Below are 18,223 nucleotides of genomic sequence, written 5' to 3' on the forward strand. Positions count from 1 at the left end.
ATATTTGTCCATGGTAGACTGTATAAATTGCAGATTTCCTTCGCCACCACTTGCCATACACCCCCAAATCATTATTCCGCCACCACCATGGCATCAAATTTTCTTTATTCAATGCTGTATATGCTTTTCTCCATACTATTTTTCTTCCTTTTATTCCAAAAATGCAGTATTTACTTTCATCTGAGAAAAGCACATTTTCCCAGAATTCATTTGATTGGTTTACGTACTTATTCGCAAATTTTATTCGTTTTCGCCTATTAGTTAATGAAATAAATGGTTTCTTACGTGCAACTCGCCCATGGTAACCAGCTCTCTTGAGTATTTTCCGTGCAGTATCAGCACAATTTTTTTTGTTCAACTTAAGTTCAATATCTTTCGCGATTTGTGGTGCAGTTATTCGTGGATTCTTTTTCACCGAACCTATAATACTTCGCCTTTCCCTAATCGACAACTTCGATGGACGACCAGATCGTGGCTTCGATGTTATTATTCCCGTCGATTTAAAGTTGTTAACTACCCTTTGAACAGATGAAAGTCGCCTTCCTACTATCCTGGCTATTTCGCGGAAACTTTTTCCTTCTTCCCATAATTTTATTATAACTTTTCTTTCACTTACACAAATCTCTTTTCGCTTCAATTCCATAATAACAATTATACACACAAAATAACGAAAAAACGTCCTTATTTTTCACACTTCAAACACAGCCATAAACCAATAACTCACAATCAATTTACTCCAAATGGCAAGGATTTATATTTCGGGGAATCACCTAATTATGTGGCTGTACGCAGACTTTTTCTACTGAACATTTGTGACTTTTCTTATTTCCCTTTTTTTATTTCAGTTTCCTTGAATTCTAATTTCGTAAAAGTGGCCTTATCAAAGCAACAAGACCACAAGCAATATGCAAACAATAAAATGTTTTTAAAAAACTAATTTATTCGTGTGTTTTACTAACGAATAACCAGGAACTGCTTAGTGTACGCACATTTTTTCTAGCGAGTGTATATAGTATACATCGAAGGAATAGAAGAACTCAAGAATGCACTTAAAATGCTTAGCATCTGAAATTATTGAATAAATCCATTTTGTGCCGACTTCTTCCCATTTTTACGTTGAAAAGTAAATTTTCGAGGTAAAAGAATACGCAGAACAGCCCATTTATTTTTTATTTTTTATAAGTTATATAAACTTAAATTATACATTTATTATCACAGTATTGACTGATTTTCTCAGTACCTATTCTATTTATTTTTTTGATTTTTTTTTATATATTTTTATTTTTTTTGTATTTTTTTTACAGTCTAAAGACACAAAACAGACTAAAATATTGATTTTTGGCTTAAATTTTCAAAAAAGACATTCTATACAAGTATCCGATACATATGTTTAAATATACAAAGCATGTACTGATTGATACATTAATTCTGTATTGCATAAAGGACATTTCTGGTGACAGGCGATTGATGCATTTATACACTCTTTACAGAAAACGTGACCACATAAGGTTGAGGTGGGTTCCAAGTAAGAATCCAAACATATGGAACACTTCATATTCAGATCAGTTCGTCTAATCGCGGTGCTCGAACTTGTTCTTATAACGTTGAGATCGCTAAAGGTTGAAGTCGTTTCATTTACTTGAGCAGTCGGGTTTGCTTGAGCCACTTGTGGAGACGGTAGGGGATTCCCCATTCGACTGTTAGATGAATCGTGTCTGGAGCCAGCTTGATTATAGCTTAGTACTTCGAACAGTAAATCATTTAACATCGAATTGTAGTGGTTCCGATAACCTAAACGTCGCCGACTTCGATGCGTTTGCTGTCGAATTTCAGTCCTGCGTGATAAGTCCGGAGCTTGTGGAATTACTAATCCCCTGGAATCTAAATTACCTGTTTGTGGCATTTGTGCCATTATATACGCCATATTCTGAAAGTAAAAAATAAAAAGACAAGTCGGGAAACCGGGAGCTGGGCGCTTCAGGTATGAAAGGTTTTGTTTGCTTCTTGTGTAAGTATATTTGAGTGTAGAACTATCCCATTTGTACGTAGCCCGTTATGTATATGCATTTAGCATGTCAGATTTAGTATTTCGGGTTGTAAATTTCCACGGTAAAGACAACTTTGGGCTACTGTAACTTTGTTAATAATAGTATGATTTTGATCAAACTTGGGGGTAATATGCTTCATATTTTATTTTATACTGCTACCAAGTTCTATAACTCTGGGATAAACTTAAGGGGGGTTTTACTCAGTTTTCCCAAAAATATTGTAATATACTATTATTAACTTAGTTTGAACAGATATCAATATGGAGAGTATTTTAAGCCCTGGGCGCCATATAGAGGCAGTTTTATGACTTTTTTCGGATTTTTTGATTGGATAGTTTCTGAGAATGGGTCCGTTAAAGAAATCATCACTTTCCACCCCTCCCACTTCCCGCTTTTCTAACAAATCTCAAAACTAAGACCGACTTCGATATGACTACATTCGGTGAAAAAAAATTTTACACCTAGATATAGATATAGTCATGTGGGATATCAAATTAAAGGTTTCGGTTAGTACTTTTCGAAGCCGCTCTTAGTTTTGACATTTGTTGGGAAGGTGGGAAGTACGAGTAGTTGAAACCGATCATTTCTTTAAGGGGGCCATTCTCAGAAACCACCCAACCGCAAAATCTGAAAAAAAAAACCAGCAGGCTGCCACTATATGATGCCTGGGCTCCGTAATACCTTCCATACAAATAAAGTTAATAATAGTATATTACTATAATTTTTAGTAATTAGCTGCAAAACTCCCCTCAAGTTCATCCTACCATCACGAAATGCAATAATATGGGCTACAATATAGAGCATGATCTCACCAAGTTTGGTGGAAATCGCACTATTCCTAACAAAGTTATAATACGTCAAAGTTGTTGCTTTTTTGCAGACTATGAATGCCAATATCACCCGAAAGTGGATACTCTCACATAATATATGCATATATTACGTGCTCCGTACTAAGAAATACACAAAACCTTTCGTACCTAAAGCGTTCAGCTTCCGGTTTCCCGACTTGTTTGGTTTAATTAAAATCATTTGAATAGATTTTGACATAAACTGGCCACGGCCAGTTGAAAAGCGTCATTTCGAAAACGTGTTTTTGATGTTTTATTTATTGAATATCTTTGGAATCGAGTTTTATCACCCATAATTGATTATTCTGTTATCCCTGGGCCTATGTAAGCCAATGTATAGAAGAACTCTCTATTTTAGAAAGAAAGGTTATGCCATAGAGGCCGTGAGGCTGAAAGAGTAGCTGCTACCACTTTAATATTTGAATTTTTCCAAAATATTTTAAGATGATATTTTTATATCTGAGTGTAATGATGCGGTGTTTCCAACGATTAATTATCTGAAATAATAAAAAACTTGTTGTTTCTTTTTCGTTGGTGGAGATATTTATTCTTGAAAATACCGATATTTCGGGAAACACTTGTTCCCTTCATCAGTGATAACAAGTCTGGAGCAGACTTGCAAGAACAAATATCTACACCAACGAAAAAGAAACAACAAGTATTTTATTATTTCAGATATTTTTATAGTGGTATGGAGCATTTAATTAATATATAAATTGAACCATAGTTACAATTGTGGGCACTTCGAATTCCGGGTCAATTAGATAATGTAGTGTTGCCGGTAAATCGAAGTTAGCACAATCGACTTTTTAAGCTTTGACAGAAAATAAAGATAAGTCGAATCACGCACAATATGTTCGAGAAAAGTCAGACTAGCTAGAAATACTGCCGTATCGAAAGCACCCAATATATTTCAAGTTTCTTGAACTGAACCGAAAGTCTCACCATGTTAAAAGAGATAACTTTCATCATTCATGTTGGTTTTGCCGTCGAATTCGCACCAGCCGCCCGCGATCAAAAACTACAGAGCCACGGAGCTTTGGAGTAAATCAACCCCTTACCCAACCTTTTGCTGTTCTTTTTTCGGAAACTTTGTGCTAATTTATAATATGTTGTTGATTTACCTATTCCTTCCTTTCCGGGTTTCTCGAGCTGAATGGGGAGAATTCAGTTTGTACTTCTTTATTTATACCCAATTTACAGCTTTGCAAATACTATCTTTAAGATTGCGATATCTAGTCCAGAGTACATCTAATAAGTAGTACCGGACTTGGGAATACATTGGGGAAGCTTATCCGTACACATGAAATTAAAATTCACAATTATAGGCGTTAGTTAATCGACAGGTATAAGCTTTTATCAATAACTTCATTCATATGGTTTCTACGACGAATTGCAATCATGTTAGCTTTTATTTTTTCGAACGAATAGTATGTTGCTATATAGCTACTCACAATCAAAAGCAATATGTAGATTCATGGAGCTTTCGAACAAACCAACCCCTCAGCTAGCCCCTTGCTGTGACTTCTGGGAAACTTTTTTTGCTGGCTCGAATATCTTGAAATGCCTTAAATTTAGACTAACGGACGATTTCAATAAATGGTGATTATAGAAAGTAAACAAATGAGTCATGAATGACCATTCTTTCAGGTGTTACAGATTTCACCCCAACTCAAATAAAATACAATCAGGTTTTCGGTATCGGTTGCAACTATAACGTACTATTTGTTTCTTTTCTGATTTCTCGAGTTTAAGAAACAATTCTGTCTGCATCTTTCAACTTTGCAACACAATCTTAAAGATCTGGGGCATTCAGTTATGACGACACGACGAATTGGAGAAGTTTCCAAGTGAACATTTGGTCGAAGAGGCAATGAGTGGACGATATTACAACTAAATATTCTTATCTTATTCGTAATTCTGCTTTTGCGAACTTTGAATAGTCAACCAATATTGAAAATATGGGAAGCCAATGTAATAAAAGATTGTGTGGCAATCCCAACTTGAGAAACTATTTCTTCGGTTTGGATGCTAAATTCCACTAACCTAGCCAGTTACCGTACAACATGGGTGAATGGAGGGGAATCACAATTGACTTTTCAAATTTGCGTCAGTCACGAAATGGAGTTAAAGGGAAGAGTTAAAAATGCGTGTTTGCCTAAAAACGTAGCTTTTGAGAATTTAGAAAAAAACTCATGGATCGAATGTTTTGAAATTTTGAGTGTATATAATTAAATATGGCCATGATGAAATTTTGGAAAGGAAATATTTGACTCCCAGCAAACTATTTCCGTTTTCTGGAGCCTTCAAATCATGATTGTGACTTTCACAGTATATGAAATCAAGAAAATTACAAAGTTCTTCAATTTATCTATACAATGACTCACAATTGTGAAAAAAAATTAAAAAATGGCGGAGTTTTAAACATTTAAAATTTAGTCCAAAAGTTTAATAGTTTCCGGCATGGCAAAATTATATTTTTCATCCGATCAAAAAATCCTCTTAACTGCTTTATTCTTTTTAATTTTTCCAAAATATTTTTATAGATCATTTTTGTTTTATACAAAATCGTATTAAAATCGATTCACTGTCTGTCTGTCTGCCTGTCTGTCACACACACTTTTCTTCAAAGCGGCAAAACCGATCCAAACGAAATTTGGTGGAGAGATGGGAACTATGAAATCCCACGCATACAACATGGGACATAAATTTAGGTGGTTTTTAAAGGGGGGCTGGCTCCCCATCCATACAAAGGGGAAATTTTTTTTCCGGATATAGTCGTGTAGGTATATATTAGTACTTTCCGAAACTGATATACATCATTGGCCCATACTGAAGAGGCTTCACTTTAGGCAAATCAGCAACATATCAGATTTTCTCTCTGCGGCAAGCAATGGAAAAACTGTTGGACAGCTTTTAGGAATATCGAATGATGAAACTGATATTATCTTTCGCATCTGTCTGTCTGTCACACGCACGTTTCTCCAAAACGGCTAAACCGATCCGAACGAAATTTTGGTGGACATATGAAAACTATGAAATCCCACATCCCACACACAGTGAGTGACATAAATGTACGTGCAGTTTAAAGGGGGGCACACCATACATGTAAAGGGGAGATGTAAATCTTTTTTTTAATCGAATGTAGTCATGTGGGGTATCAAATAAAAAGCCTCAGTTAGTACTTTGTGAATCTGATATTAATTTTAACGTTAATTGCAAAGTGCGCGAGTAAGGAGTCAAAATATACACACTTGAAGTGAGACAGGACTCATTTTCGGAAACTACCCAATCCAAAGTTTCAAAAAATTTGAAAATTAGGAAGGTGCGTTCAGATGAAATGTAGACCCCAACATTTTATCAATTTCGATACCTGCTCAAATAATCTTACTAATAGTAAATTTACAACTTTTAGAAATTAACTGAAAAATCCCCATTAAATTCATCCCAGGACCATCAAATTTCAATATTTTGTATATACATGCCAAATTTCATGGAAATCTGGCCATCAACGCCAAAGTTACGGCAGTTCAAACTTAGCAATTTCGCGCGAATTTACCGCGTCATCAGCCATACAAATAAGATGCCGACGTCATAATTAACGAAAATAATTGACATTCGCGTGAAATATTAAAGTCGGATTTATTAAGAATCTACTTCTCCCCAGCCGTTTTTAAGGTTTTGTGTGTCCCATTTCTATATCTGCCCAAATAAACTTACTAATAGTATATTGCCAACTTTTAGAAATTGACTGAAAACCCCCGTCTTAAATTCATCCTAGGAGTGGAATTACGCGGCATTTCTAGCGAGTAATTATTTGAAATAGGAGAAAGGCAACACAATATGCGAGGTTGGCATCCTTCTGCATGAATGAAAATTATTTCACATTCAGCGAAAAATAGGGACATCCTCTCTCCTTACTCCTAACTGAAATCATTATGGCATCACTGGAGGAGAAAATTGAGCAGGATGGAATATTGTCAAATATATGTTTGAGGTACGTGGATGACATTTTGACAGTGATCCCGGAAACAAGTCTCTACAATATGTAAGATAACATCAACACGCTACACCCTTAATAACCAATTGCCTTTCTTAGATATAGTAATCAAACGTCAAAACGGACAACGGGGGATTTGCAAAATATAAATCAACACTAGTGAATAGGAAAAATAAGTTTTTATTATTTCAGACCATCCTAGGTGTACTACTTGCACTGACATAGAGGACCGTATCGTACATAGGCATGTAAAGTTTCATGAAAATCCAACTATTAGTGTCAAAGTTATAGCAGGTAAAACTTATCAATTTCGTGCGAATTTACCGCGTCCTATGCCATACAAATAAGATGCCGTCGTCATAATTAACGAGAATAATTGACATTAGAGTGAAATATTAAAATTCCATTCATGAATCCAGTTTTCTCCAGCCCTTTTTAAGGTTTTGTGTGAAACAAAACCTTATTAGAATGGTGACGGTGTCTGTCTGTCCGTCTGTCCGTCTGTCTGTCTGTCTGTCTGTCTGTCTGTCTGTCTGTCTGTCTGTGTGTCACACCCGATTTATTCGGAAACGGCTAGACCGATTGTCACGAAAATTGGTGAGAGTATGTAATCTGGTGATCCCTTTACATGCAGTAAGTGGCGCCATCTTGCGTTAAGTTTAAGGGGGGGCTCTCCGTACATGTGAATGGAGGGTGCAAATTTTTTTTTCACAGAATGTAGCCAAGTAGGCTATCAAATGAAAGGTCTCAATTAGTACTTTTCGAATCTGGTTCAATATTTGATATTAGATGAAACATAGGGGAGTAAGGGTTGAAAATATGACCCACAAAAAGTGTAACAGGTCTCGTTCTCAGAACCTATCCAACCGAAAAATCTGGAAAAAATCACAGTGGTGCACCTCTACGAAATCTAGGCCTCAAAATATATCCGGTTCCGATATCTGCACAAATAAAGTTAATAATAGTATATTCCCACATTTTAGAAATTTACCCGGCACCCCCCTAATGTTCATCCCAGAAGTACAAAATTTGGCATGCGTGTAATGAAGAATATAATGCACAGTTTGGTCAAGTTTGAATAAAATCCAACTATTATTAACAAAGTTATAGGGGGTGAAACTTTACAATTTTTTGTGAATTTCGTGCACTCTACAACCCGCATGACGTCATCATCACATATCAATTCGTCAATACCACAACGTAATGAATTCTTCTGAATTGGGTCGCAGACAATTATTTTGTTTTAGTTTTTTAGTTATTTGTCAACCAGACATGTGTATATGTAGGTATATAATATATGCGTGCTAATGAACTTTGCGGCTAGTGCCTAATTCAGATAGATATAAGACGTAAATCGGAAATTTGGGTACGATAAATTTAGATACGTGCATATATGTGTACAGCAGGTAATAGGCAGTTTGTTTGTTTAGGGTGAGCGTGATATCTATGGCTCTAATATGTACGTATGTCTCGTAGTTTGGAAAAATATGAAGGATTATGTTGGATTTGTAGCTATATACGGACAGAGAAATGTGCGTCTCTTACATAAGATGAACACAAAACCTTTATACCCGAAGCGCGAGCTTCCGGTATTCCGACTTGTTTGTATCTGCTGTAGGTTAAGTTGTCAGTTGTTAAGTCACATTTGCTAATAATATTAAACTCCGAATGTGAAGCGTGCATACGGAACTCATCACATCTTCTTCTTTTTCTCCAGCCTTTGTCCCGTTCTCAAACGCGGTTGGCCCGTCTTGATCGGTTTCGCCATTTTATTTTATCAAATGCCTGATCTGGATGTAACCGCGAGGCTTTTAAATTCCCATCCAACGTATCAAGCCAACGTTGTTTCAGCCGGCCTTTTGGTCGCTTACCATCGACTTCGATGTTCACACCAATATTGGCTAGTGAATTATCGTCATCGCGAATTACGTGACCATACCATCGAAGACGCCACTGTCGCAGTTTTTTCACGATCGGTGTAACCCCATATCGATCGCAGATATCCCCATTTCGGATGTGATCAAAACGTGTCACGCCTCTAGTCCGACGCAACATCTTCGTCTCCATTATCGCTAGAAGCCGTTCATTGTCTTTTATAGTTGGTCAACACTCAGAAGCATAGAGAGGGACAGGACGGGCGTCATTGCGGTAAATTTGAGATTGGAGACGTTTGCTGATACGTCGATCAGAAAGAACACCAGTTGTGGAACGCCACTTCATCCATTGTTGAATTCATTTTCTCTTTAATTTATAGAGGTGTTTGGTTTTACAAATAGAAGTGTTTGATGATACTATTTTGTTTTTTCATTTTCATTTTCACATACATAATATCGACATTTTCTTCAATAAACTTTCAAAAGTATACTTAAAGAGCAATCAATCTGAAAGATATACAAGATATACGAGCCAGTCAGGGGTAGACTTATAGAATGCCAGTATTCTTCTGCTCAATTTCTTAATCAGACCGGCAACTTTTCACCCCCCACCCCCCATACACAGATATCAGCATCTAAAATAATCAATGCTTCTATTTTCTGCCGACTTATTTTCTGTCTTCAGGGTAAAAAGTAAATCTTCGTGGTTAAAGAATACACAGAAAAGCTTTTTTATTTTTTATTTTTTCTATTTAACTTAATGTAATATCACAGTATTGACTGATTTCCTCAGTATCTATTCTATCTATCTTTAAAAGATTATAATCTATTATCCATTTTTTTAAATTCTCTTTTTCATAGTTTATAAAGGATGGCTTCTTTACCTGTTTCATCGATGTCCCTGCCTTTTTAAAGTCCGGCACGGGCGACAACTGCTTCGTCATCGATGCGGGTAGGGGAGCGATGCATGCCACGGATATTCATATTGAATGATTTCTTGCATTTCGGCATGAAGAAGAATTTTTGTTGAGAATGCTAGGAATCCTGAGTCCGCACCAACTTAGGGACGGACGGACCGGAATTAACTTATTTCCTCTTTTGTCCACGGACTTCTCTTTTTTGAGTTAAACCCAAGTTTTCAAAAAAGATCGGACTACAAAAGAGGAAGTAAGTTGCTTCCCCAGTGGTCCGGTCCGTCACTAAGTTGGTGTGGATTCAGGATTCCCAGCATCCTCAACAAAAATTTACTTCGGCCTGGTTTAGGTCTCGACTTAAGACTGATTTCACTTGAATATAATGCGTACAAATTACGTATTTGCGATTATATTTAAGTGGAGCGATTTCCATCTGTCGTTACTTTCGGTCACGCTGCTGCCAGGGCAGAGGTGAGGCAGCGTCTGATGAGTTGCCTGGACGAAACCGTCAGTCAGCTTTATCTATCTTTTTTATGAAGCAAAAGAAACTCTTCTTCTATACGCCTAATTCTCTCTTCGATAGAACTGCGGGCGATCATGTGTTGCTGTATTATAAATGATTCGTCCTTGCTGCTCCACGACTGTACGTCGGTTCAACAGATTGTGGTTATTTTAAATTTATATTAAATTTTGGCTTAAATTTATAACGAAAACATCTTCTATGTACATTTCACATACCTATATGTTATTAAATATACAAGGGATGCACTGATTCATGCGTTAATTCTTTGTTGCATAGAGGACACTTATGGTGACGAGCGATTGATGCATTTATACACTCTTTACAGAAAACGTGACCACATAAGGTTGAGGTGGGTTCCAAGTAGGAATCCAAACATACGGAACACTTTATGTTCAAATCAGTTCGTCTAATCGCGCTGCTCGAACTTGTTCTGATAACGTTGATATCACTTGAGGTCGAAGTCGGTTGATTTACTTGAACAGCTTGGTGTGCTTGAGCAACTTGTGGAATCCGTAGGGGATTCCCCATTCGACTGTTAGCCGAATTGTGCCTGGAGCCAGCTTGATCATACGTTAGTACTTCAAAAAGTAAATCATTTAACATTGAATTATAGGTCTGTGAATTGTTCCGATCACTTAAACGTCGCCGCCATCGACGCGTTCGTTGTCGATTTTCATTCCCGCCTGATAAGTCCGGGGTTTGTTGAATTATTAACCCATTGGGATTTAAATTACTTACTTGTGTTGTTTGTGCCATTGCGTACGCCATATTCTGAAATTAAAAATAAATAAAATTAGTATGATGAGATTAACAACTTAAGTTTTATAAGAATTGATCAAATAAAAGTCATAAGTTGAAATTGATGTCCATGTTTTTTTTACAGTTGATATATAAGTTAAGAAAAGAAATAGATGTTTTTCCTTATCCTGTAAATATTTTTATTTTAAATAAAAAATATTTTAAATAAAAAATAAAAATATTTACAGGATAAGGAAGAACACCTAGTTCTTTTCTTAACTTAAAAGTCATAAACATAACATAAGCTGTGCATCTCCAGTATATAAAATTATAATCGTTGTTTTATGCAACAAACTTTGGATAAAGTTATTCCATGCTATACGTATCTAGTATACCCGACCACACTATTTCGACTATAAATGGCTTGCTTATAAGATGAATATGCCGAATATGGGAAAATGTCGAAACTAACGTTATTTGAGCAAAATATTGAAATAATTCTTATCACAACATTGTTGGGATCTCAAACTATCCATATTCTTATTGAATTTAATGAAAATAATTTGCTTGTGTGTCGTTTTAAATTGGATTCATCGTCATGTAGACAATGAATCCAAAATAAAAACGACTTTGCTCTTATAAAACTATAAAATAATTCTAGATAGCTTCAGAAATTATCTTCGAGATAAGTCAGACTAACTACATCGACCCTTGTTTATGAAACTATTAATCTTTTCATCCGATCGAGAAAGTTGATTCGACTTTCTTTAATAAATTTGGAAGAGGACACCGAGAAAGTATCACTTGGCTAGCTAATCAATATAGGTATATAAGCTTTCACCGAATACTAATGTTCATAATCCAACTGAGCGCACTTTGAATTCCCAGCGGAATAGATTAGGTAGCGAAGTTCGCTTCGACAGCAAATACAAATAATTTATTTGGGAGTCAATTGTATATGTTATCAGACAATCGAGAAATTCACAAATTATCTTCGAGAAAAGCCAGATAGCCAGAAATATCGTCGTATCGAAAGCTAGTAACATACTCGGATATTTTACCTATATTGGATTCAGATTTCTTGAACCGATCTGAAAATGCCACCACGCTAACCTATAGAAATAAGCTTTTATTTTGGACTTATATGCCCAATTCCAGCAGATTAGACTTTGGTTCGTCGAGCGAAATGCCAGACCGTCTAGTTACTCACAATCAGAAGCTTTCAAGCAAATCAACCCCTGAGTCAGAGGCTTGCTGTGAATTTTGGGAAACTTTGGTTTTTGTGTCTCCCGGGATATCTTAACACTTTCCAAAAGATGTATCGCTTTGGGGCAAAGCTTAGCTAGATTAGTTGTAGCAGACCACACGGCCGATTTCGATAAGTGGTGATTATTGAAGGTAAGCGAATGTAAAGTACTATTGGTCCAGTAAAATTCAAATGAAATATAGCAAGCTTTTCGGTACATTTACCTATTGGTTTCCTTCTTGCTTTCTCGAATTGAATGGCAAGAATTCAGTTTGTATCTCTTTATTTATAGTCTTTTTACAACTTTTCGATGTTATCTTAAAGATTGTGGCGTCCAATCTTAATGATAGTAGCAGCCGGTGCTGCTGGCTGGGAATGTCCCCGGGTGAGTACTTGGTCGAAACAGCAATGGGTGGACAACATTGCAACTAAATAATTTACTTCAAGTCGTCAGGGCATATTGGAAATGTCAATCTCAATTATGTTGAGAAACGAATTTGAGTGATCATTTCGATTATGCCAGCCAGTTACTTTGTGATGTCGATGATTGCAGGGGAATCACAATTGATACATGACACATTTGCTTCAAAAAGCAAATTGTCTGCTGTGAAATAGACTTAAATTAATTATGGGAAATTGCTTGTGATTTGCTCGATGTTGAACGCGTCAAGCCAGCTAGTGAAATATCCAGCAGATTAAACTTGCCCCAATGAAATGTTGGCCGTTCTAGCTGCTCACGATCAGAAGCATCCATGGAGCTTTCATCAAATCAACCCCTTGCTGTGACTTTTGGTAAGCTTTTCTTACTGGCTCGTATCTTTTTCTGAAATATCTTGAAATGCCTTTCATCTAGATATTAGGCTAACTAGCAACCACGGTTCATTTGAACAAGTGGTTTATTAGATATTATTGAGGGTAAAATCATTATTTTCATAACTCATTAGTTATGACCATAAAATTCATTCATAAAATATTACGCAACTCTATCAAATATAACCGACTTTTCAATAGTATGTATACATTTACCTTTTTGTTCCTTGCCTGGTTGCTAGAGTTGAATGGATAGAATTCAATCCACATCTCTTTATTTATAGTCTGTTGAAAACTTTGCAATAGTATCTTTAAGATTGCGGCGACCAATCATGACGATAGTACCAACATGTCGGTGGTTGGGAATTCCCGAGTGGCAAAGATTGGATAGCAACATAGCAAGTAAATATTAATTTCTTATCTGTGATTCTGCTTTCAGTTAATTTCGAATGACAAGTGAAAATGCAGAAACCCAAGATAATGATGTATTTTGCATTGCGCTGAAAATCTATTTCGTCGATTTGGGTGATCATTTCCAATAAGAGGGGAAACCACATTAGAAGTTTCTCAGACTTTTTAGGGTTTTGTGTAAGACAAAGCCTTATTAAAATCGATTCCATGTCTGTCTGTCCAGCCGTCTATCTGTCACACCCGATTTGCTCGGAAACGGCTGAACCGATTCTCAAGAAATTTCGCGATAGCATCTGGTCTGTGTATCCCTTTGCATGCAGCGATTGGCGCCATTTTGTGTTAAGTTTGAAGGAGGGTTCTCTATACACGCGAAAAGGGACTGTAAATTTATTTTTCAAAGAATATGGTCATGCTATTATTTTTGATATTGGGTGAAACATAGGGGAGATTGAGCTCAAAATGTGTGCTCCAAAAAGTGAAAGAGGTATCGTTGTCATAACTACCCAACCGAAAAATCCAAAAAAAAAACACAGTCATCCATTTATATGAAATCTATGCCAAATGTTTGACAAATTTCAAACACGTTTGAAATCTTTGCGCAACGCGTTGTGTTGTGTATGGGCATACTGTACTTCATTGCGCAATCTTTTTTAGCTGACAGTCGAAATATAACTTTCTTAAAGGGGAAAGTTTCTACCTCAACCCTGGAGAGGGTGAAAAGTTTATGGAGGAGGAAAGAGGTGGGGGGGGGGGGTGCTCCTCCTCAAACTCGGTCAAAACTCAATGCCTCATCGCCCTTAAAATGTTATGGCCATTCAAAGTGGGGTTCCTTTTACATAACCATAGCCAAGCTAAATCCCGTGAGGAGGACAGAATTAAACGAAAGGTTTAATTTTGAGCCCTATTCCCGCAGATGTAAAGGATGTCCTCTCTCTCAAATTCCTTCCGTGGGCTTGCCAACCATTGCCCCGGTGAGTGAAAATGTAAGGAGGATATATAGAAGGAAAAAAAAAGTCCGGGCTTTCCACTTCTGCCAAAGTTATGGCACCCTGAAAAGGGGCTATTTCCAAATCACAAATAAGCTGGTAGAGTAATTATCATCCCAATGTGCAAACAGGCCTACAGTCGAATCACTCTCTTGCTTCTCTACACCTCCCGATAACAATACAGATAGATGTAATAGCATTTTAATGGCATGTTACTTGTACCGTTTCCAACTTGTAACTAATGTTTGAACAAAATATCACTAAGTGTATGGGAAATACAATTGCACAACGCAACGTTGCACATCACTGCGTTCCGAAAAGTGTTTGACAGTGAATGTTCCCTATTAGACCGATCTATCAATGATAGATTTCGTAGAGATGCACCAATGTGATTTTTTTCTGATTTTTCAGTTGGATAGGTCCTGAGAACGAGACCTGTTACACTTTTTGATGGTCATATTTTGAGCCATCACTCCCCTATGCTTCACCCGATATCAAATATGGAACCAGTTTCGGAAAGTACTAATTGAACCCTTTCATTTAATACCCCATATGGCCAGTTTACTGTGAAAAATTTTGGCACCCCCCATTCACATGTATGAGGAGCCACTCTTAAACTTAACACAAAATGGCGCCAACAGATCACAAGCTCTTACCAATTTTCGTGAGGAAAAAAGGAAAAAAGGAAAAAAGGAAAAGGAAAAAAGCGGGATTTACCGAATAACGTGTAGCGACTGTAATAAAATATACATAGAACAGACGAAACGCCTGAGAACGACTAGATTTAATAAACACATCCAGGAAGCGGTAAGTAGTGTTCGGAAACAAAAGTCGTGCACAAGATCATCAGTCGCAGCGCACATAATCGAGGAAGCCCATACCATTCAACGCGAAAATCTTGAACTCTTGCGTCATACAAACCGAATGACAACCTTGGACCTTTGAGAAAATCTAGAAATTCTGAGAGAAGACGCGACGCGGTTATTAAACACAGATTTCGGTAATTGTCCCTCAAAATTAATAAAACTTGCCGCGGTAATTAATAGATAATTAGGTTAATAATTTTATGTTTTTTCTTTTTTTTCCTTAAGAAGCAATTTAGGTAATTAGTGTTTTTAGTATAAATAGAACCGTAGATTCGCAATTGTTTTCAGCAGTTTTGTACTGATGAAGGGAGTAAGTTGCTCCCAAAATATATATATACATAATAAAATAAAATTGTAGTTTGGAGTAAGCTACTGATCTATTAATTTTAGACTTAACTACAAATAGAAGACAATATCTAACCTCGTCAGTGACTGAATTGATTGTCTCGACTGTCTCACTTACTTCTAATCCATAGTCCACTATCACGATTTTTTCAATCAATTCGATAGTTATGACATTAACAGGACGTCCGAATGTGGTACATTATAGTGCTGTCACGACGAAGTCTTCCAATGTTGAATCCATTTTCTTCTTGATTTTTAAAGGTGTTTGGCCTTAAATAGAAGTATTTGATAATAGTATTTTGAAGTATTCTGTTGATAAAGAAGCCAGTCAATGGTAGGGTTATAGAATACCAGCAAAAAGTTAGACCTCTTAGCACGATTTCTTAAGGTCAGCTGGTTACCGACTCGAAATTCGAGCGTATTTTTAAGGATGGGTCAAAAGTAAACAAGATATGTGAGATGCGGTTTTTAAGGTTTTATGTGAAACAAAATCTTATTAAAATCGATTCAATGCCAATTCAATTTTGTGTTGACTTTGAAGGGGGGCTCCCAATATTTACGAAAAGAGATTATACATTGTTTTTCAGAAAATATGGTCATGTGGAATATCAAATGAAAGGACTCGATTAGTACTTTTTGAATCTTATTTCTGATATTGGATGAAATATAGGGGAGATGGGGGTCAAAATCAGTACCCCAAAAAAGTGAAAGAGGTACATAACATATATGTTTGCTTTTGTGCACGGGGTAAAGTGGAAATGCGCGAAGATGCATTAGATTAATTTAGATGTGCCCAAAAGTGTGGAAAAGGTTTTTTTTGCATTGAAATGTTAGAATTCGCCTGGATAACGAATATTAGCTGTCCGGATAGCTGAGTGGTTAAAGCACAAGGCTGTGGTACGGAAGATCGCGGTTCAAATCTCACTGGTGGCAGTGGAATTTGAATCGTGATCTCACGTCGGATACCAGTCGACTCAGTTGTGAATGAGTACCTGAGTCAAATCAGGGTAATAATATCGGGCGAGCGCAATGCTGACCAAATTGCCTCCTACAGTGTTCTGTAGTGTACCGTTACAGTACACAGTATACTGCAGTGTACCCTTTTGGTCTTGAATAAAGTGCTCTAACACACTTCAAGGAAACAGCTTCAAGCCGAAATTGCGAAATTTTGTAATTGGCAATTATTTATATGCACGTACTGTATGAGTCAATTGCTCAACCATCTGTTTGCTTGAGACCCAGACGTGTCTGCCTATTGTCTGATAGTGACTGTCTCTCTCATGATCAGATCAGGCGCTAATATTTGCTATCCACGCGAAAACTAACATTTCAATACAAAAGATTCGTATTCGTACTTGAAAATATGAATCCAACAGAATTCGTATTTGCACTTGTAAATAGGAATACATTCGTGTTCACTTTTGGACCCGAGAATACAGCCGTATTTGTATTCATTTGTGTAAATACTAAAATATTCGCTTTCTCGAATACGAACATATTCGTATTGGTATTTGTACGAATTTATTCGTATTCGTATTTGCGAATACAAATATGCCCAATAATGGTTGACGGAAAGATACCGGACCTCTTACCCGATTTTCAACTTCAGTGGTTGGGCTAGTTGTCTCGGATATCTCACTTACTTACAATCTATAGTCTGTTACCGCGATTTTGTGAAGTTTTTCGATCAATTCGACAGTTGTGCCCCAAACGAGGCGTCTGAACGGGTTGCATTATCAGTGCTTTTGGATATAACGGAGAAGTCTTTCAATGTCGAATCCATTTTCTCCGTGATTTATAGAGGTGTTTGTCTTTACAAATAGACCCACTAGGACAGGTAATGGTCGCAAAATTAGCAGTCAGTAATCATTCCTGGTAAGCCACTGTGGATCCTTTTTCATAATCAATGACTTAGAATTGGTGGCGTAGTTAATGATGTAGAAATTGATTACAGAATCAATACCAAGGGAGTATAATTGCATGAATTACATCAGTTCCCAAAGTGATGCAAAAGAATCGATGTTAGAATAGGAGTAAATAAGCAGGATAGATGCTACAATTTGTCAGGAAAAATGAGGATATCCGTGATCGATATGGGGTTGCACCGATCGTGGAAAAAATACGAGAGGGGTGCGTAATTCGCGCTAACGAGAATTCAGTTGCCAAGATTGGTCTGAACATTGAAGTCGATGGCAAACGACCAAAATGGCTGGCCGAAACACCGGTGGGTTGATACCCTGGGTGGTGATTTGAAAGGGTCGCGACTCCATTCAGATCAGGCCTTTGGCAGTGTTAACATAAATGTCGTAACCGATCAAGGGTGCTGAACGGGATAAAGGCTGAAAAAAGGAGAAGAGGGAGGTGAAAATGATTGGCATATAAAGCATTCAATATTCGAGTTAACAAAATTGCTTCATGCCACCTGCGGACCATGCCACGTTAAAATAAGTTTTCGAGAAGAATATTGTCGCAATTACCACACACAGTCAATTAAGAATACACATCAGCAACATGTGCGGCAGTGTTCTAATTTTAAGTCCTAGCTAATACGCATAAAAATTATTATAAATGAAGCGAATAATGTAATAGAGAGAGAATAAAAATAGAATTATTT

At 36.8% G+C, this 18,223-nt stretch overlaps 1 protein-coding gene across 4 annotated transcripts; it reads right to left on the reverse strand.

Annotated features, from left to right (window-relative positions):
• Positions 1-1,293: 1,293 nt before the first annotated feature.
• On the reverse strand, positions 1,294-12,024 carry LOC119653037 (RING-H2 finger protein ATL29-like). Of its 4 annotated transcripts, none has more exons than XM_038057488.1 (3): positions 12,007-12,024; positions 10,946-10,978; positions 1,294-1,927 (listed from the first exon to the last, which is right to left on the reverse strand). In XM_038057488.1, the coding sequence occupies exons 2-3, from the start codon at positions 10,973-10,975 to the stop codon at positions 1,391-1,393; spliced, it is 567 nt and encodes a 188-aa protein (XP_037913416.1). In that variant the 5' UTR covers positions 10,976-10,978; positions 12,007-12,024; the 3' UTR covers positions 1,294-1,390. The 4 variants fall into 4 exon arrangements, with proteins under 4 accessions (XP_037913416.1, XP_037913420.1, XP_037913417.1 ...); XM_038057492.1 differs by lacking the exons at positions 10,946-10,978; positions 12,007-12,024 and adding exons at positions 3,026-3,053; positions 4,021-4,046; XM_038057489.1 differs by lacking the exons at positions 10,946-10,978; positions 12,007-12,024 and adding an exon at positions 3,842-4,004.
• Positions 12,025-18,223: the final 6,199 nt, after the last annotated feature.

Source organism: Hermetia illucens, chromosome 3 (genome assembly GCF_905115235.1).
Source record: "Hermetia illucens chromosome 3, iHerIll2.2.curated.20191125, whole genome shotgun sequence".
Taxonomy (NCBI): domain Eukaryota; kingdom Metazoa; phylum Arthropoda; class Insecta; order Diptera; family Stratiomyidae; genus Hermetia; species Hermetia illucens.

What these genes read in the sequence shown, in the direction of transcription:
- LOC119653037 (XM_038057488.1), bottom strand. Translation starts at nt 10,975, where the DNA reads ATGGCGTACGCAATGGCACAAACAACACAA. An exon ending in CAATGGCACAAACAACACAA is followed by an intron (nt 1,928 to 10,945) that starts GTAAGTAATTTA and finishes TTTTACTTTCAG; the next exon opens with AATATGGCGTATATAATGGC.